The sequence below is a fragment of the Maniola jurtina genome, chromosome 14, assembly GCF_905333055.1.
Source record: "Maniola jurtina chromosome 14, ilManJurt1.1, whole genome shotgun sequence".
NCBI lineage: Eukaryota > Metazoa > Arthropoda > Insecta > Lepidoptera > Nymphalidae > Maniola > Maniola jurtina.
The window spans coordinates 6,456,565-6,478,734 of record NC_060042.1 but is presented as its reverse complement, the minus strand read 5'-3'; the positions used below and the strand labels follow the sequence as shown (position 1 = coordinate 6,478,734).

General features: G+C 35.9%; 1 protein-coding gene across 6 annotated transcripts; it reads right to left on the bottom strand.

Moving 5' to 3' along the window:
* Positions 1-824: 824 nt before the first annotated feature.
* LOC123871921 (ubiquitin carboxyl-terminal hydrolase 7-like) lies at positions 825-21,673 on the bottom strand. Of its 6 annotated transcripts, none has more exons than XM_045915965.1 (23): positions 21,251-21,673; positions 21,048-21,177; positions 19,070-19,191; positions 18,335-18,663; positions 17,811-17,974; positions 17,159-17,276; positions 16,825-16,966; positions 16,176-16,350; positions 15,019-15,211; positions 14,385-14,538; positions 13,765-13,901; positions 13,116-13,212; positions 12,243-12,479; positions 11,092-11,365; positions 10,576-10,667; positions 9,388-9,608; positions 8,824-8,931; positions 8,119-8,281; positions 7,395-7,516; positions 6,744-6,879; positions 6,349-6,507; positions 5,727-5,820; positions 825-5,219 (listed from the first exon to the last, which is right to left on the bottom strand). In XM_045915965.1, exons 2-23 carry the CDS (start codon positions 21,124-21,126, stop codon positions 5,104-5,106), a joined length of 3,432 nt encoding a protein of 1,143 aa, XP_045771921.1. In that variant the 5' UTR covers positions 21,127-21,177; positions 21,251-21,673; the 3' UTR covers positions 825-5,103. The 6 variants fall into 6 exon arrangements, with proteins under 6 accessions (XP_045771921.1, XP_045771923.1, XP_045771924.1 ...); XM_045915967.1 differs by having other exon boundaries at positions 825-5,204; XM_045915968.1 differs by having other exon boundaries at positions 9,388-9,545.
* Between the last annotated feature and the right edge of the window lie 497 nt (positions 21,674-22,170).

The window sequence follows — 22,170 nt, the reverse complement described above, 5'->3', positions numbered from 1 at the left end:
TCCTACGATTTACCGTCGTTCGAGCTTTTAAAGTAACACTAAGCACTTTCAGATATATACAGCCTGCTTCTCACCGAATTTTTGAGCGGGCCGATGACGAGGATTATTTTTTCTTCAGCACTGCATTGCGATCTTAGAGATGGTGGATGTTCCTCCTTGTTTGTTAAATTCTTGTTAGCTAAATATTACTTATAACAAGAGATATATTAAGGTAGGTGCAGTTGCGGTAGGTATTCTATAATTATTTATTTATTCTATAGGTATGGTATTATAGGATTAACCATTTAGTGCTCACACAATCATGTAAATAATATTTGAAATCTACTCTATTTACCTATGAAAAGAGAAGGCGGCCCGATACGCTGGGGGATTTTCGACTTTATCCCATAAATCTGTGAAGCACTAAAAAATTGACATAATTGCGTGAGCACTGGTCGTTTTATAATGCTCTAAGAACAAGGACCTCGCATATCAAAATTCATTTTCTTTTACTAAAAAACCGCAGAATAGTTCTTTACTTATAGATTACAGGGAAACCTAATAAAACTATCAAATACAAACTATTATGAATTCATTGTACGAAACCCTCTCCATGAAAGTTCAATTCGCACTGGTCCGGCTTTTTCAATAATGCATCGATGTTGGTGCGCCAGTTGACTGCGGTGTTTCTTATACTTACTGAAAATTTCACCCTTCTGGCACTCGAGCGTTATACACATCTAGTAGATGTATGTATCTGTTTTTGTATGATTCTATTGTTAAAATAGTTTGTTTGATATTGCGCTTGAATTAATTTTCGGGGTGTATCTTTGAAACAAACCAAATAAACAAATATAGGATTATATTCAGAGAAACATTCAAAATCCAACATTACAAACATTGGAACGAGTCCCAATAGTTTGCGTACAAGCTGTGTACATGGGGTTCTAGATGGATCAATAAGTATTCAGCTAAGTCTATAATCCCATTTGCCCTATTTTAGGTTCGGCAAGTTATTTAAGCCACTATGTATTATTTTGTCTCAAAATACCTCAAACCTTGTTAATCAAATAGCGCAACCGACACACATTGTTAGAATGTAAAAATCATAAAACACCTCAAAATGATGCGCTAAAAACTCTTCCACATGAGACAATCTCTTATACAATGTGAATAAGTTACTAATTTTGTCATAAAATAAAATGATAAGGGTATAAATTAGTATCGCAAATCACTAAAAATGTCTTAAAACTTTAAGGCATCTTTACGAAAACTTACCGTATTTTTTCCTAATTTATTACATCATCATATATATACATAATTTCGAAATAATCACTTAGTAATAATGTAACATTTCTCTGGCAGGTAAAAAAATTAAATAGTAACGTATATAAATACATGCTCCAACATGAAGGCTTTTGTCAGGATTAAAGTTGCGGTGCTTGTTTCATTCTGTGTAAATGTATGTTGCTAGTGCTTAATAATAGATTTAATTTGTCACAGCTATTTCCAATACATCAGCGTGTATGATTTGGTAATTCGGCAAAAAAACATTTTATGATTTACAATTATTATTTTACTGTAAAAATATATTACAAAGTGCCAAGGAAATTTTCAACATTGACTTGCATAAAAACAAAAAAAAATCTCTAAACCATGATTTATAATTATTAATTACTAAAACATTGGTGATTTATTAGGTCGTATACAATCTCTAAACTGAAATGACAGGTCTAAATAATATATTGCTATCGCTTTCACGATGCTCTCGACGAAAAGGACAGCACTAAATCTAGAACGGTTTAGTTTTAAGATTAGAGACAATATTATTACAGAATTAGCACCACTGCCACTACACACTCTAAATTGATATCACAATAATATAATATTTCATCAATAATAAAAAAATCGGGATTTAAACATACAAAGAAAATACGAAGATTTTAAGATAAATAAATTTGTACCTGCAAAATAATACCATACAATTATTATTAACTATAACACGCTTTCCAGTACTTGAGGATTTAATTCATAATTTCAATACCAAATTAATTTTAGCAATTCTATATTAAGATAAACATTGTCAAAATCTCATGTTGAATAATACATATTAATAGCATAATCCATATAAATAATCATATTATACAAAAATAAGGCCAGTTAAACAATAATTTCATAATCTAACCTGCTAAAATTATATTATGGAGATGTCAAATCAAGTCATGCTCGTCCGCACTTTAAGACTGAACCCTGTAAAGAGTACTTTGACTTTGCCCAGACTTTACTTGGAGTTAGACCAAGATAGATTTATGGGACAAAAATGTGTCTTCTTCAACTGTCTTAAGACTGAGCAAATTCAAAGCACTCTCTTTAAATCTCAGCCTAAATTACAGATTTACGCAAGCACACATACCACGTTAAACTTGAAAAGTTACACAAGGGCACAGAATCATCATATATTTCGAGTGAGTACCAACGATTTACTAACAGTGGGTATGTATTTTAATATTTAAAAGATTTTTTGACGAATTACCAAAACCTTCCATCTATTCAAGAGAAGCATGTTATTATAATGTAGTCGTACACGTTTGCCACAGCATGACAGCTTTCTTCTGCTTTGTAAACAAGTCATATACTCAAAATAAAATTAAAAATACAGAACTTTTTGCACATCGAAATGTTAGAAAATAGTTCTAAACTGGATACTTCTTAGAGGGAAAATATTAAATAAATAATAACCAAAAGTGACACAGACATTAAAAAAAACACAAGTTTGCTGCAAGTTGATAAATTAAATATAATATTTACTATGGTTTCTGCTAGCTGGACTATTGCATGGCATATTATTAATAAATGGTGCCACACACAAAGAACAAAGCAGTAAGGAAACTATTAAATATTGATGTTATGATGTACATATATCATTGTTGTATATTAATTCAAAAGGACCATGACAGTAAAATACATTTTTTCATACAGTTTCCTTCACAAAATAGTGAAATATATCTTACTGGATTTTTGTCTTGTTACGGTACTATATAAAAATATGAATATCTGGTGGTGTAACTAAATTATCTTCATATTAATTAAATTAAATGATTAAGGTAAGTATACATAATAAAATATTTTTCAATACAGTTGCTCATATTATAATGCACTTTAATACTAGTAAACATGGCTTGTAAGTTAAGTTTACCACACAAGTGCGATTTTTTTGCTGTAAAATGCACTTTCAATGCTAGTTATCATGATTTGTTTACAACACGAGTGCTTTTTTTGCATTTTTTAAAATTCGGTAAGTCCACACTAATTATTTAAAAAAAGTTTTCTAGCAAGGAGTTTTATTATTTACATAATTTCCAAATGGAGCGTTTTATTAAACATTGCCATTTTGCAATTTTAATTAAATTATAGTTTGTAGTTTTTCTTTTTTACTTTAAGTATAAAGGGTTCAAGTATGGATTAAAACAATAATAAGGTAGAAAATAAAATGGAATTAACTCCACCCGATATTTTGAATGAGGCGGAAATCACATAATAGGTACACAGCACCACACAAATTCTAACACCACTCTGCTGCTGTGCACCATACAGATTTCGTTGGTTTGGCGGATCATAGCAAATTAAGTTTTTGGTTCCTTGTATATGGCAGAATAACGCCTGCTTCTCTAATACATTTCACACAAAATAGTCTTTTGGTTTTTTTGAACTCGAGTTTACTTACCTGTTTTCTCAAAACTGTATTGAAAAACATCATATGATGCACATGTTATTACAAACGAGTTGACATTTGTAAGCCTGAGCCGCAGGCGAGGGTTTACCATCGTCGCGAGTCTACTTACCGCCTTCGTATCACAATGTACTATAAATTATTAACTTTGTTATTTGGTTAAAAATTGGTTATACATATTGAAAAAAATGCAAACAATTCAAATACATACTGGATAGATCTGGATGGAAGAACCAAATAATAAATTAAAAGGCCCCATTGCTTTATTCAAAATATACATAACATGTAAATCAATAATTGTTAAGAATTCAAAAATTAAATTAGTGAAACTTTTATCATTTACTTTATATAACTTTAGGTAGGTATTTATAAACAAACCATATTTGCTCACATAGTTATCAATTCATAAATTTATTGTTTTGTTTGAAATTCAAAAATTATATTATATTCTTAGGAATTCGTTTAATATTATATTGGTGAATATTTTGTCATTTATACATTCCACTTTACTTTAGATAATTTAATACAAATCATATTAATCAATTCATGTACCTAAGGTAGCATTTTATTGCTTGATTTCCATTTCATATTCATATTCGGGTCAATTTTATGAAAGCATATTAATAAATAATAATACACAATTCACTGAGCACTAGTAATCGCCTAGAGATAAATAAGATTATTTTTAAACTCGGCTCTTACATTAAAATTTCATTTAAATACGTTAAAAGAAAAAAAATTGTTAACATCAAGTTATTAGGAAAAATAAACTATAAATAGGGTATCCTTGTCGGTTTTATTTTGACTTGAGCAACAGCAAAAAAATAATAATTACTTATTGATTATTAGATTTAATTATATTTGCTGTTGCTTTTAAATTATTTCTGTGAAAAAAAAAATGTGTAAGGCGCGAGCGAGAACGGGAACATAGTGGGATAAATCTCATTATCTCCTTCGCAATCTCACACCTAATGGTGGTGACGTCACATCTCCATCCAGTTACCCGGCAGGGAAGATTGCATATCGAACTTTAGAAAGAGATTTTGGCTTTGAAGAACGTCGTATCTCACACTCATGTGTGACGTTTATCGGTCTCAATGACAGAGACAACACTACGAGACAGTTATCTCTTTCTAAAATTCGACGTGCAATCTTTCACCACCTTATTGCAAATGCTTCTATCTTAGTTAATTATGATTGGATCTAAAAATTCTATTTGGGATATTGGGCAATATAATTTTCTTGATAAAAATAATAATGCGTTCTTACCCTATGACGTCATAAATTAGTCAGCGGATCGATGAAAAATCTAGTAAATAACTTATTAACGTATCGAATGCAGTAAAATGTATTTTACTAGTCGTGTGTATCAGGGGGCGAAGTCAGGGAGTGTCTCAGTTGTAGATCTTGATGGCCTTTTCGAGGTAGTTGACGCGCGAGCGCTTCGGCGTTTTGTTGATGTGCTCGAGGCCGAGCCAGGGCCGCCCCGTTGCGTCTGGAAGGGACAGATCTTTATTACATTTTAGGGCGAGTTCCGATGTGGCTGGAGTCTGTACAATACATTCATTTATATTTATACAAGACAGAGTCAAGTGCACGTTAAAAATATTATAAATTTTATTATGTAAGAAAGAAATATGTAATTCTAAAGTGAAAACTTAAAACTAGGAGACACTTGGTTTACATTTGTAGAGTGTTCTACTCGCTACACTCTCTCCTCTTCTACTTTCGTACGTTTTTATCTTCTGTCTTATTCATCGCTGAGCCCGATACATTATGTTGTAATATTCAGAACGTCACATGTCTATGATACACGGAGCTATTCTTTGGAGTCTAGTTGTGCCCATTGCGCTATCGGAAGCGGTCGTAGTTTAATTTCTAAAAATGCTAAAATGCGTGATAAGAGTATGGAACCACAAGAAGAGTATCAAATGAGAAAATAAGAAAAAGAATTTAGTTTAATAATTCATAATTATGTTTTACCCCCGTTTTACTAGCATGGTGAATAAATACTCACTTGCATTACTGTTTGGCCTGAAGTCCATAATGTTAATCGTCGCTCCTTCGCTTATATAATTAGGTCTGCCATTCGTCACGATAGCAAAATTGTACTGAAATAGAAATAATAATATCATAAGTATATTGTTCGGTAGAAAGATCATATTTAATAAACCTCTTCATGTAAACTAGAACATTTCAACAGCGACCGGTCAGCACGTAGTCGCTTGTTAAGCTAACCACTTATTGCTGTCACAGAACAAATGTTTCATATTGAAATGGAATTGAATTTTAAACAAGAGAGTAATGGTAGTAAACCACAATTACTCTTTTAACACACCAACAACTGATAAACAGTCTTATATTTTTATTTATAAATCATTTATTTTCTCTGAAACTTAAGTCTAAGCCAAGTCAAAGTGCACTCTATAGGTTTCAACCTGAGAGTGAAATGTAAATAGGAAGCTACCTTTTCCCACTCCTTGTCTGGTATGTCGAGCTTCTGCTGAAGGCGATCCTTGAGCGCCTGGAAGGGCTCGTGGTGCTTGACGCGCGTGTAGAACGGAATGCCAAACGTCGCGTACACCTGCTTGTGGAAGTGTGCGCACGGCACTAGGAGTGATATGTAAATAGGAAGCTACCTTTTCCCACTCCTTGTCTGGTATGTCGAGCTTCTGCTGAAGGCGATCCTTGAGCGCCTGGAAGGGCTCGTGGTGCTTGACGCGCGTGTAGAACGGAATGCCAAACGTCGCGTACACCTGCTTGTGGAAGTGTGCGCACGGCACTAGGATTTCGTCCTCCTGAACATAAAAAGTTAATAAATAAGCTTTGCCTTTTTTCATTCAATTGTATAACTAGGTACCTTGATAGAAAAAAGGTAATCGTTAAATTATCCTTGATGGAAAAAAGGCAATCAAAAAATTTGTCTGTTATTCTATATTTATATATTTTAATCAAAATTGGTCTTCTAGAATATGAATATCAGACCACAGAAAAGCCACACCAAAAAGCTAGTTGAAATAATGATTCCACATACCGATAGATTGAGCTCATCCCTCGGTATCTCCTCTATTCTGTAGAGCCGGGGTGGAGAGATGGTCACCTGATCCAGCGTGAGCTCGGGCTCCGGGCCCGGTAATACTTTGTGACATGAAACTTCCACGATTCGTAATCTGGAGACAGCAGTAATATTACTCCGAGTTGACGACAATACTTAATATAAAGAGGGAAGATTTAGTTTGTAATCGATAAACTATGAAACTTATGAACCGATTTTAAGAATTCTTTCGCCATTAGAAAACTACTTTATCCAAAAGTAACACAGGATATAAATTACCGACGAAGTCGCGGGTAAAAGCTAGTATTTAATAAAAAGCAATGATGAGGATGTTGAATGAAGATGTCTATTCAATCTTGCTGTGAAGGTGCATCTCAATGACTGATTAATTTTGAGTACCCAAACATCACAAGTAAAATTGTCCTGTATTAGAGCTTTAGTTCATTCACAGCCTGCACTCCAAGCAGTACTTTTCCCAAATATAAACTGGTAATAGTGAACATACAACTTTAAAATCAGGGCGTTTTTGGTGTTCATTTTACTTTATTGTTCCGATGCTTGAAAATCAAAATTTTCACCTAATTAGAGAGCTTTGAATACTATAAACTAAACAAAAGCAGGTAGACATACCTTCCGGAACCATCTGGTGACATTTCCACGACCTTAGCTGCCTCTTCTAATATATCTGCCACTTTGCCACCTTTATTAGGATATAAAATTAATTCTTTGTCTTCTTTATAATTCGGACCCACCTGAAAAAAGCAATTCAAAGGTTCACCAAAAGTGTACTAATAATGCATTTTTATACATATACTGAAAATGAGTGTGACGTCATCAGTTAAGGATGATTTAAGACACGGTAAGACGTGTTGAACGACAGTGGAGAGCACATGCCTATGTATAGAAAGTTCTTTCAAATCGCGCGAGAAACAAAAGATTAAATGAAGAACCAATCGCGCGGCAAAATAGACACTCTTGCCGTCACTCCTCAATTAAGAACCACTATGAACAGATTGATAAATCTAAAGGCACTATGCATGATCTGTCAAAATGACAACTGTTTTGGTCACACTCCACCACGCTGGCCAAGTGTGAGCAAATAAAAAAAAGTGTGAATTGGCCACATATTTGAGAACGTTATGCAGACCTCTCCAGCATGTAGGCATCATCTTAATGTTTTTGTTAACTCCTGACCCCCAAATAGCTGCAGGCCAGTATCTTAACCACAACTGCCAACTTGACTGGCTGAGTATGGAAAAATGCAACTTTTCCAGTTTTGACGTGTCTTGTGCCTCATTCAGCTCTCTTCACAAATAAATAAACTAATTATATTAATTTTGAAAAGATAACTTACCCATAAACATTTGAATTGCTTCTTGTTGTCTAATTCGTTAACTTTAATAGATAAAATCTGATAAAACAACTTCTTAGGGCACTTTGGTTTACAGTACACTAACAAATCCTTAAGTATTCCGTCGTACGAGTACCTTAGAGGCAGGCCTGGAGTGTCTTTGTAACTGAAACAAGGTTTTACCATTTTTGTATGGGACTTCTCTCTTCAAATACACGATTCAATAGCACGTTAGGCGCCATCTCCAGGGATGAGAATATCGCGGCGTAGTCGGGCCGTGCTATCAAATTCGATTCAACTCTTATAGACCAATCTCTACAGGGCGACACTATCGCCGACGATAGGTCAGACTCGTTACGATTCCCTCGCTCGTGGAGAGGTGCCTTAAGAGTCCGCTTCGATGAAGCGATAACTCGTTAGCGAGTGGTACCTAACCTAAAATAGTGCTGTTTCCACAGACCAAACAACGTTATTTGTGCGTGTCAGCCTTTTCTCATCTCACCCCGAGAGAGACCAGGTGAATGAATTTTCTTTGAGATTCAAGAGATTTTTTAGTCAAAAACTATAAAGTGAGAATTACGCCTATTTTTGGCAATAGAAAACGTTTTTTTTTACACAACCTAAAGACATTTGAGAGTATGATGAAGTAAAGCGTGACATTAAGTTGTCGCAACCGCACTTAGCCGGTTTTTAACGCATTGTACTTACTTTTGACATTTGAAGAACTGTATTAAGAAAGGATCCACATTTAGCCTTTGTCCCACCGCTCGCGCCATTTGATCATAGCGCATTTGCATTGACAACTCCATTGTAAATCTGAAAATATCAGTTTACGGCAGACATATAATTCAACCATCTGACTTAGTATGAAAACTGGCAAAACATTGTCAAGGATTTTATAGACTTCAAATCATGAAAAACTGTTGTCTCCTATGAGTTTAATTTTATCAACTTTTTAGGATGCATAACACAAAAGACGCAAATACATATTTTGGCTGAAACACCATCGTAGTACGACAGCAGGCAATAAAAGTAGTTTTTTTTAATGAAGACGTTCAGGCTCAGGTTCGATTCAGGGTCAATCGTCACACAATTCCACGCCACAATACTAGTTTGGTTGTACCTGAAGTTCTTGTTCCCTTTTTTTTCAAGCGAACAAGAACGAGACAGATTTGTCTCATATTAAATCTAAGTAAAGTCAAAGTTTGTTCTATAGATCTCAGCCTAAGGGTTTCTTGTCCATACTACGGTTGTATAACGTTGTTCACTGACCCGGGATCGTTGGGCACGGTCTTGTCCACGAACTGCACCTCCACCTTGTAGAAGATGTACTTGAAGTAGTCCTGGCACGTCGGCAGCTCCAGCTCCTCGTGCCGGTTGCCGGCCCGCTCGAACACGATGATGTCGCCGTCCATCAGCTCGTCCAATACCTGGCCGCGTGCACACGACTCAACCCGAGGGGCGGCGGCAGCGTGCGACCGCCCCCGCTCTTCCTGTCCCACTCATACGTACACGACCAGAGCGAGATACACATAAGATACGCTACCAGAAATCATGAGAACCTGTATAAGAACCAGTACAGTGCACCAGTTTCAAATTGTTTCATTATACTTATTCAATATTTAAATCAAGGATATCGCTCTGATCGCGCTGTTATGTATGACTGAGACATAAACAGCACGTCTCAATTGTAATCGTTACGGGGATACTCGTAATCATAATTTTTTTTTTTTGTAGGAAATAATGTCGCCGTCCATTACACCTGGCCACGTGTACAGGGCTCAATTCGAAGGGCGACAGCCCCCTATTACTATACTCACACTTACATGAAAAGAGTGAGATAGACATTTTTATGTGGAACAGGAATAGTCGATTTCAGAAAATAAGGGATTAAGGTTCTAAAATTGATTTCAGTTAAAAACAGATCGAATACTAAGATATTTAAGTTGGTTTTGCGTTTTGCGAGACAGAAACAGTATACTTAATATTTTGTAATAAGTCTTGTAAAAACTCATTCAGTCTTCAGAACCATTAGAACTAATTTAATGGTATACCAGTATATGTACCATACCTTAGGCGTCAATATTTGCATGCTAAAACAGTTTATTCTAAAAATAATTAACATAAGCTGATGTAAAGATGTAGCCAATGAGAAGTAAACTTTATTAGAAACAAATAAAGTCTTCATTCTTTTGGCACTTTAGTACTTCTGATTGATTACTAAATATATATCGCTAAGCAAACAATTCACATAATGCAAGTTGGTACCTAAAGCTGGATAACTTATTACTCTACTCAATCACTAATTTAAATCAACAAAATAATGCTGGTATAATTTTTACTGAATTAATTTGTAAGGTTGTTACTCGAAAATGTTTTTAATTTTCTTGTATAAAGTAAATACTTAGAACTAATTAAAACTAGTGAAAAGTTTGCCAGAGTAAAACTGATAAATAATACCTTTTCGAGAGGATCATTATAGTTATTGATCTTTTCCACGAAGTCCGGCTTGATCTCTTCGTACAGAACTAGAGGCGTGTCGGGCGGGAAGCCTAATAGAACAAGGGAAAATTTTAGAAAGAGAGTACAATTTATCCTCTTCAGGAAAGGCAAAGGTCGTAGTCCATTCAGCCTGGTAAGTCGTAGATGTTTAGAGAAAATTTGCCCCTGCCACATGTCTTAGAAACTGCTCTGAGGTCGCCCTGAAGTGACCTGAGTCATGTCTTAAATACCAGAACACGTAGATTATAGCTGCAAAAACAGCATTTGTTCAATGAGTCACAACACATTAAGGCATAGAAAATTCTTAGAATATTATTGTAAATTGAACAATTGAAAAGAGCAACCGCCGAGTTTCTTGCTGGTTCTTCTCGGTAGGAACGGCATTCCGAACCAGTGGTAAATTATTTGACGATTCTAAAGCACTTGTAAAAGTTTATTTGAATAAAAATCTATTCTATTCTATTCTATTCTTACCAGCACGTTTGTTGAGTATTGGTATGAGGTCGGCCGGCTTGCTGGCTATGGGCAGATAGTGGTGCCCACAATAGTGTATGCGCTTCTGTTTGGGATCGTAGAACTTGAAGAACAGAACCACGTCATTTTCCTTGTCAAATGGCGGTAGTGTACTGAAGCCGGAGTCTGGGGGTAACATCTCTAGGAATATGTTCCAGGGGTTCATGTTTTCTGATATGTCTGCTATTGTCTTATTCTGGTCATTCATGAAGTCCAGACAAGTTGGTCGACAAGTCTGCAAAGAATTTGATTTTCAGAGAAAATTTCAACACACCATAAGTAATATTATGTAGCTATAATTTGCTATAATTTGTAGCTGTAAGTTGTTGTTTTATCGTGAATTAATTGAAAATACTACCAGTGGCAATTTATAGGATATTTTTTTATTGACATCTGATGCATACCTATAATTGACCGACTGAAATGGTTTACGTAGGCATAACAAACACGCGGTAGTGTGCGCGCTCCAGGTCATATACGTCGTTGCCTTGATGACCGTCGAATGCCTCCTCGAGGACTACGTTGCCACTCAGCATCATAAAGAAATCCCATAACTAATGTTCTGATAAATTGATACATTGCATAGCTTACTTGATTAGAGCGCGCACTGAACGGCCAAGGGCGTAAATGCTTCTGCGGATACCGGAAGTTCTCGGCCAACATCTCCATAAGCTCTGTGATAGTGGCTTGTTTGCGGACGCGGAACACACGGTAGTGCGCGCGCTCCGGATCATATTGGTCATTGCTATTATGACCCTCGAATGGGCCTCCTCGAGGACTACGTTGCCACTCAGCATCACAAAAAAAAAGTAGAACTATGTTCTGCTAAACCGATACATTTTATGGCTTACTTGATTAGAGCGCGCACTGAACGGCCAAGGGCGTAAATGCTTCTGCGGATACCGGAAGTTCTCAGCCAACATCTCCATAAGCTCTGTGACAGTGGCTTGTTTGCGGACGCGGAACACGCGGTAGTGCGCGCGCTCCGGATCATATTGGTCATTGCTATTATGACCCTCGAATGGGCCTCCTCGAGGACTACGTTGCCACTCAGCATCACAAAAAAAAAAGTAGAACTATGTTCTGCTAAACCGATACATTTTATGGCTTACTTGATTAGAGCGCGCACTGAACGGCCAAGGGCGTAAATGCTTCTGCGGATACCGGAAGTTCTCAGCCAACATCTCCATAAGCTCCGTGACAGTGGCTTGTTTGCGGACGCGGAACACACGGTAGTGCGCGCGCTCCGGGTCATATAGGTCGTTGCCTTGATGACCGTCGAATGCCTCCTCGAGAACTACGTTGACGTTCATGTAGAGATGCGCCTCGTTGCGCTCCTTGCGACGTATCTGTTAAAAGTTAATTTATTAAATCAATACGCCACCACGATACGCCATTTTGTGGATTTATTAAGATTCTAGGCATAGTGATTTTAACTATCTGTCTGATATTATGTCTGTCTGATATAACAATGACTGTCTGATATTATATCAGACAGTCATTGTGGCTAATTCTGTTGTACACAATCTCTTAACTAAATTGATAGGTCTAAATCTAGTGCTATCCTTTTCTATAAAGAGCATTATGACAGAGATAGAAATATACTTAAATCTATCATGTTAGTTTAGTTTAAAGATATGTACAGCAGAATTAGCCACATTATTAGTCCGCATTTAAGAAATGATTGAGTAGTAACTGGTGTTTCCCACAAAGTAACGTTATGTAGGTTAAATTTTGTATTTTAGGAAGATAACTTCTTTCATAAATTAATTTATCATTGATTACATCATCAAAAAGTGGTTAAGTCCAACTACTACTTAATAACATTAGTGTTTTTAATTATCCTATATCAGTTTCTTCTACACAAAGTAAAAAAATAATTGAAAAAACAGAGCAATCTAAATAAGTCTCAAATAAATATATTATGAAAGTTTAATCTGCCTTCAAAATATTATTTAAGCGTTTATTCTAATATTACAACATACAGTTTCGATTCTCTTTTCCTCTGCAAGCCGCTCGCTGAGTTCCGTTGGTATGTCTGCTTGAGTTACTTCTTGTAACACAGTCTTCAGCTGAGAGTCCCTGCAAAGTTCATCTTAAGTTTTTGTTCGCAAACTACCCGATTGCCCAGCATGTGTTATAATAAATCAGTGTCAAGGTTATAATATAGTCTGAAATAAAGTATGTCTTGTTTCTGACCGACTTATTTATAGTCACAAACAAAATCTGAAAGGACAAGTGTGATTTTTTTGTTTTTTTAATATTAGCCATGTTAAATGACTAATATTCCCCTTTCCTCTCCAGCTAAGCATCAGGCTTGTGCCTGATTATAAAAAAAATTAAAATTTATAACACCCCCGACAGGTGAAGGTTCAGTTACTAGAAAAGAGCGAATAACTTTCAAACGGCTGAACCGATTTTCTTGGATTATAGCTAAGAACACTCTCGATCAACACAGTCAGATCGACAGTCTGGTTGATCGTAGGTATAAACTTGACCTATGTGTATTGCACTAAATCCTAAATGGACAGCTCTGGTGCTCGGACATTTTGGAACAAATACAATTAAAAATCCCTCGCCTTGATGTGTGTTATAATTTTTTAATTTACACTTGTTAAATAGGAAGGGTCTAACCTGATATAGACCAACATGTACGCGTTGGTGCAGTGGCGCACGGTCAGGGCCATGTCCTCGTCGTGGCCGCCGTAGTTATACTCGATGGCCTCCTGCTTCGTGCAGCGCGACACCACGTCGTCGTCGAACTTACACCACTGTACAAAGATTAATATATTTAAGTAAGTTAAGAGCCCGGTACATGGAAGCGATAGCCCGATGGTGGGTGGAGCCTAAAATAGTGCGGTATCTGTTTGTGTCACCCTTCCCCTCTAACCACATCTTACCCCGAGAAAGGACGAGCGAATGTTTTTTGCTTGAGATACAAGATTTTTAGACAAAAACGAAGTGTGACATGAAGTTGTTAATTTTCCAATTTTTTAGTTTTTTAAAGTTTATTTATGCACGAATGTGCCTTGAACTTGTTCTAAAGTAGAGATTTTTCAAGGGTTATAACTTTCAAAATAAACTATACATTTTTTATTATATTTATTGTTATTATGAAGAGACAAATCGATAATTGGCTTAGTTTTAGATTTAAGACAACAAGTAATAGAAAAATCCGCGTAATACGTTTGTATGGAGAAGCGCATATGAAGTGTTAACTCAAGGAGACTTTCCCTTCATAAAAAAAAGCATACCTTGCCGTCGCCCTTGGGGTTGATGAACACGACATAGTGTCCTCCGTGGTTGTCGCCCGAGTGCACCAGCACGGCGTGCAGCGTGTAGTCAGCCGGCGTCTCCGGCTTCTCTTGCAGGTACGCGTCTAGGTTTATGTGCTCGTAGAACTCAAACCTATACAAATATATTTTTTTAATACAGATACAAGTTAGCCCTTTACTGCAATCGCACGTGGTGGTAAGTGATGATGAGTCTAAGATGAAAGCGGGCTAACTTGGAAGAGGAATAGCAGTTTTTATTAAACCCACACTTTTTAGGTTTCTACACGGCATCGTACCGGAACGCTAAATCGCTCGGCGGCACGACTTTTCCGGTAGGGTGGGAGCTAGAACGCGGCCGAAGTCTCCCACCAGACAAATAGCGCTAATAGTAGCGGCCTGCGTAGACGAGGGACTATTGCCCGCGGACAAAAATAGATCAATTAGTGTTTAGAGTGGCCACGGTAGACCACTTTACTTACTTTGTACTAACATTACTAACATAATTACAAGGAAAGATTGTTACTAACACACTAACTTTGTATATGGACCTATTTCTATAAACACATGTGGGTCTGAAATATAATCTTATTTATAATAGACCATTAAAACTTACCTATCGTTAAATTTGACGGAGCTATCTGTGATAGGATCATACTGGAAGCGCATGAGGTGCAAATGCAGCACTGGCGGGAATGACGCGAAGATGACTCCCTTTTCGGCCTCCTGCAGGCCGTGCTCGCCCGCGTCGTATTTGTTCTCGCCGTCAAGCGTCTCCGTGCTGATGTAGTCTTTGAATGACTCGTCAACTGAAATGAAACACAAGATTCAAACGACGAAGTTTAGTTAGGCCAGGATCACTTAGTCGCGTGACCCAAGAAATAATATATCTACAGCTACGTGCTCCTTTCAGGACTCGCGTAACTCTTTTTTCTTATAAGAGAGAGAGATAGAGGGAGAAAGAGAGGTGTTTACTAAATTTTAGGCTGCAGCATGTATCGCGTAACTGCGATGTAACAAGACCCGCTATTTATTTAAATGTCCTTGTAGAATATACATTCTATTTTTTTAATTTAAAACAGCGAGCAAACGAGCAGGCGGGTCACCTGATCTTAAGTGATTATCGCCGCCCATGAACGCACCAGCAATTTTCAGCACCAGAGGAAACGTTGATGCATTGCCAGCATCGATGTATATGGATGGGCCCTTTGAAGATAAAAAACGCGCTCAAAAAGTCAAGAGAAATTGCAAAAGTCTCTTGACTTTGTCAATGACGATGACGTAAGATTCAACCGTATTTTTGCGGACGGAATTGTATGGGAAAGGCTAATCCATATACATCGATGATTGCCAGCCTTTTTATGTGCAATAAAGGGTTTAAAACAAACAAAAATAATTCTTCTGTACCTGGAAGGTACTATTAAATATTCAGTTCTTGTGGTTATTGATTTGGATATCATAACTAATAATAATAATAGAAGTGGAATCATTTATATGTGTATGTGATTAATAGAGTGTGGCATACATAATATTACGATGTCCTTATCATAGTTCTGCTTTTATTTGGTAGCCACCACTTACTTTATGGCAAACCCCACCAAAATTTTCAAACAATCATACAAACTTTTCACATTAGACTGCCATTAAGTGCACACACACCTTAGCTATAAAAATTAAATCTTGGAAAGGCAAAGTTAAATGAACTAATAATTTGGTAGAACTAAATATTAGTGATTGTTAAGATTAGATATTATTATAATTTGTAATACATACTATTTTTCTTTCCCTTTATATTAAGTTGTATGTCATAGAAGGTTTCAACCCGGGTGCTGGAGACATTGACATTCTTGCATTTGATGTATGAAGTCATTTTGCCTTCAAACAACCTTGGTACTGTTCCTTCAACACAGGTCCCTTTCATCTTACTTTCCAACTTATCCAGAAGTACCTGAAAATAGAAAAAAAATTGAAATTTGAGCATCCTTATGTACTTATTTTTAACTAGCCGATGCCCGCGACTTCGCCCGCGTGGATTTTTTTTTTCTTTTATTCACTATAGGTAAGCGCTTGACCACAATCACACCTGATGGAAAGTGATGATGTGGTCTAAGATGGGACGCGTTAACCTAGAAGGTGCCTATTCACTCTTGTTTTAAAGATACCCGGATTGGAGTGGATTTAGGTTTTTCAAAATCCCGTGGGAACTCTTTGATTTTCCGGGATAAAAAGTAGCCTATGTTCTAATCCAGGATATTATCTATCTCCATTCCAAATTTCAGCCAAATCAAATCAAAAGTGAAGGAGTAACAAACATACACACACAAACACACACACACACACAAACTTTCGCCTTTATAATATTAGTGTGATACACTGCAAAACAAAATTCACACAGATTATACACATTGTATGTATAACTTACCCTCAAAAATTCTTGTACATCATGCTGCATAAAGGAGTCCAGGGTCTCCCATCCAAAACTCTTTGTAAGTTTCTTAGTGCCTACAGGTTTATCCGAGAACTGCAATTCGTAGAACACGCGTTGCAGTGCTAAGGCGACGGACCTAGACATAAAGGCATAATCTCAAAAGCTATAACAAACTTTCAATGAACTTGATTTTTTTTTGTGAATGATGGTAAAAACCACATTGAAATCAACTAAAAACATTACTTTTGCGGCTTTGTTTAAAAATATTATTATAGCAAGATCTATTCAGGACAGAAACTAGAGTAGTCTTTTTTTGAACTAGATTTACCTTGTCGAGTCATCAGATTCCGTGGGCATTTTGTAAACTGCCTTTCTCAATTGATTTGTAAAGTACAAAGTTTGTAACAAAGAATTCATATAACAGGTTGCGCCTTGGTTTTTCAAACCTGAAATTAAATAAAGGAAAAATGTGAATCCTTTTTTCAGGTCAGTTATGTCAGTTTAAACGAAGAATTAACTCTTTTTTAGATAAATATAAAAATAGTGTATAATGCTGATACAGATTCTTCAAGGTTTGAGTAAGTAACATATCGTTGTCAGTATTATTGAGTTTCCAAATTAAGGATGGGCAAAATAATTTTATTGAGAGCCAAAAATAAACATTAAGTAGTGAGCTATTTTAAACAGTACTTTCTGCTCCTTACAAATTATTAATATTACTAAGTGGGTTTCTTAAGTACAATAATTAAGAAGGTACACCTACTTAGATAAGATGATTGCTATTTTCAAAGTATATATATTGATTTTGAATATTTTTTCATAACTCTTGTAGTAGGTGTAAGCCACTGTAAGCTGTGGCAGTAAAATGAGATGAAAGTCGACATTGTGTTGTTCATAATCCCTTCTCACCGTCCAACACGTTGGACCACAACATGAAGTGAGAGGAACCCCAATCGTTCTCCTTGCTGTAATACACTTACCAACATAGCCTGTGTGCTTCTTCGAGTCCCAGGAGACACCGTGCGGAGCCTCCGCGGTGACGTGCACCTCAAGGGTGATCGCATCGTCCTTGATGTAACCCTTCTCACTGTCCAACACATCTGACCATGACATGAAGTGAGAGAAACCCCAATCATTCTCCTTGCTGTAAAAATGTTATATAATAATTGTTTAATCATAAACAGTACCAGGAAGAAATCTCTTAGCCAATGTCCATTTATTACTACAAGTATGTAACTACAATTCTTAGCACTTAAATAATAAAAATAAATAAGCAGGCAAAAATCATTCAAAATGTCTCTGGGTAAGTTAGTTGAATAATAATTATGAACATCAATAATTGTAGCTCAAACCAAGTGGAGTTAGAGCAAATTTTTCAATTGTCAAATTAAAGAAAAACTATCAAACCCTCAAATTTATTCCTCAGATAAAAGTTATTTGTGGATTGAAAAATCGTACCTTAATCTGATAAATCAAGCTTAAATTAAAATGAACAAATACCCACCTATAAAACAAATGCTGAATCTTTCTATAAAATGGTTCAGTCTCTGGTTTGTGAGAGATGAGCCTAAGCTCAGCCATTGCATAGCAGGACCAGCTTGACGATTCACTCTCTCCATTACACTGAAGGAAGAAGCCCAAAGACTTCTGTTGCTGGCGATCAGGTGATGGGGCTTGTCGAGGCATAACCATGATCTTCCATGGCAGATTCCGGACGTAGCATGGTGGTGATAGTACAGAGTCCTTGAGGCTTCTGAAGTTATGTACTGTGAACCGGAAGGTTGCTTCCGAACGTGCTTCGTCATCCTCCATTTCGGCATCCAAGCATGCCAGCTGCACAATCATTTAAAAATAAAGTCCCTGAGACCTTTAATAAATATCAATATAAAAAACATTTTTGAGTTTAAAATTAAACCAGCTCAATAAAAAGCCAAAACTGCACCTTCAAGCTACCTTGATCTCTACTCATTACTGTATCTTTCTTTAAGAACATGTTTTTTTTTTCTCAGCTTAAGATAAAGATAATACAATCAGTCGAAAGATTTAACAAAATAATATGATTCCTATTTGTAACCACTGTACACTATTTGGAGTAAATTCCTTATCAAAAGTCTGACACATCTTGTCTTACATAAATAATGCACTTAAATACTTCTTAATTAGAATGTTTCATTTATCATTAGCTTAACCTGGTGATACATGCCATCTTTCCCATCTTCATTAGAATCAATAAACTTACAGGCATGTCAGATGATGAGGTCTCCTGGTTTTTCATTACATCATTCATAACAACACCACCATTAGGTCCCTTCATTAGATCTTCAACCCAAATCTTGTCTGTAGCTGTGTCTACAGTTTCCACTAAAATAAACAATCACTACTTAATATGCAAACTAACACACACATAATAATGCTTGTCATGACTATGTGCTGTGTCCAAATTTACACAAAATCTTACTTTTATCCTTAGATGGTTCCAATTTTATATAATGCAATAAAATCAATTGATACAACCTACAGGCATCCTACAGCGAAAATAATTCATCCATTGTTGACAGTTTTAATAATTTTGAAATATTCTGATAATAATTTGACAACCAATAAAATATACAATCTCTTTTGACATTTTTCTGAAAGACATAATATTTCTTCATTTTTAACCAAAAGCTCAACAACCAATTTTGATAGATAATAATTCATAAATGTTGTACTCTCAAGTCACACATAACCTTTCATTTCCTATTGAACCACCGTGGGGGTGGAATTCAAAAATTACAGAACACATAGTTATTTCTTCATTCTTAACCAAAAAGTCTAAATACCAATTTTCATGAATATACTTCAAAAAATAACATATTTTCACCCACATGGAATGAAAATACCAAAAAAAATCTTAGAGAGTGCCTCTGTACATCATAAAAGGAACTTATATATTGTGTTTCCAACCCTAGCAGTTTTGGCTATGCCAATGTATAATAATGTATAGATTTACTGAAAGGTAATCCCAGGTGAATCGCTGCTATATCAGAACTGAATCCAGAAATTTTGATGGGAACATCTCACAAACTGTCTCTAATAATAAAAGATCATAAAAATTGCTCCAGAAATGTCAGAAAAATCAGTATACATGTACACAGAAAAAAACCCTCTTTGGAAACCTGATAATGACAAGCGCAACTCCTAGCAGGAACTCTTTTTTTATATTATTAAGTATTTATGTTCCTTGTACATGTAGGACGCTAATGTAGATAATACTACTTATTTAGTTATATTTTTGGATATAAAAAGTTGTATTCACAAAATAATAATTAGTATCCTTCGTTTTTCAATAGGTTGAAATAATTTTGTAAAGAGCTAAATATTCATATATAGACTGCAAAATATACAGAAAGTGGGGACATAGTAATTCCAAAGCCACTGAAAGCTACAAGCTTCTTCAGAAACATAATAAGTACATTATGTTCTTATTAACTGAAGCATACATAAACTGGTTTAAAGATCTCAAAACTTGTTACATGTGACACACAAGTGCTACTATACTTTGACCAAAATCCTCCAGAATATTAAGTAATATCAATATTGTGATTCTCATCTAGTAAAGTTTCATAACTACAAGTGGTTTGTTTAGAATTAAAGATGAATATTTGGATTTCAAATCAATACTAATTATCATCATCATCATTTTGATGCCATAACAATTAATTATTATTATTGTAATAAAATCTATACTTCAAACATTAACTTTTACTGAACTATTCAGAATAGACAGGATTAAGCTTAGCTTATCTGATGGTATAAAACATTAGTAAATGCTAAAACAAAGCATTCTAAATATAGATTTTGACAACTTGCACTTTCCCAACAAAGGTATGAATTTCACTTTACACATTTACTTAGGTGGTGCCTTACTTCATGAATCGGTTAATTAATGTAGAACTGAACCTGACAATGAAAAAACTATTGTCACTTCACAAAAATTGAGGTTAAGTATAAAAATGCCAAAAGAATATACTGAAGAAATTATGCACAAAAGATACAAAACACCTGATGTCACGATGTCATAACAAATTTATCAATTACGACTGGTTTCGTGTCAATGAACGTAAAAACACATAGGTTACAGTGTAGAACTTGAATCTAAAAAAAAGTAGACTATAATCAAGTAGAATTTTTGGCATAAAGAACGACTATAATAATTAGAACTGTGGCGAACTCACCTTCCTGCGTTTCCATCTCCTCGACTTGGTTTACATTGGGGTCGTGCTGCTGCCTGTCAGGTGCAGGCGTGTGATTCATGTTATCCGGGCGCGCCACCGGGGACTGTCGCCCACAACTCTTAGAAATTTCCTAAATAAATGTTTCACTTTAACAAATGACTAATTGCACAAGCCCTAACACCCGACTATTGCACTGCACCTACCTTTAACGGCACGGGATTGCTCCCTTTGCACTTGTTAAATATTCGCTGAACGAAATTCAACGGAACCTTTTCATCGACTCGAGCACCCTGCGCACCCGGGTTCTTAGTTTTGTTGGAGGGCAAGGTGTTAATTTTCAAAGAGTGTTTACTAGCGGCGCGGCCGATGTCTGCAATTTTCAACACAAGGGTTCGATAGCAGTGTACACTAATGGCATGTTCATAATCTTATAATCATTGCCAGAAGTACATAATTGACGTGATATAACGGCGAAGTACAAAATTTCACTTTCGTATTCGACTTAAAACTTATTTTCGCAAAAATAAACAAAATGGTGGATATCTAATTTAATTTCTGGCTTCGAATGTGTGGCCCGGTTTTGATGGACGAATGTACACCATTTTATTATTCTTTCACATTCACTGTAGTGATGTGCCTTCTCTAAATTATTTATCGGTTTTTCTATTTGCCGATTTATGCACAGGATGTGCACAGAGGATGCACAGAGGCTAGAGGCTATAGAGCCGAAATCCGGAATACCATCTTGTCTTGTTCAAAATAATTTAGAGAGTACTACTGAGTAGTGTAGGTACCTAGTGTACTGTGTAGTTTGCATGACAGCAAACTGTGTCATACGGTCTTTGTCATGAGCAAACAGTAGAATAGAATCATAATAGAATAGAATACAAATGACAATACAGAATGCCTTATACGCATTGCATTCATAGATTGCATTGCATGCATTGCATTGCATTGGCATCTTCGATCATATACTTAGTCTGAGATTGGCATTAGATAAGTTGGCAGCATTGAAAAAATAATTTTTAGAAAAAGCTCAAATATTAATGCTATTCTATCGTCTATGCTCCAGAGTCTAGAACCCAACAATTAAAAAAAAAACTATTACATACCGATTTTTTTA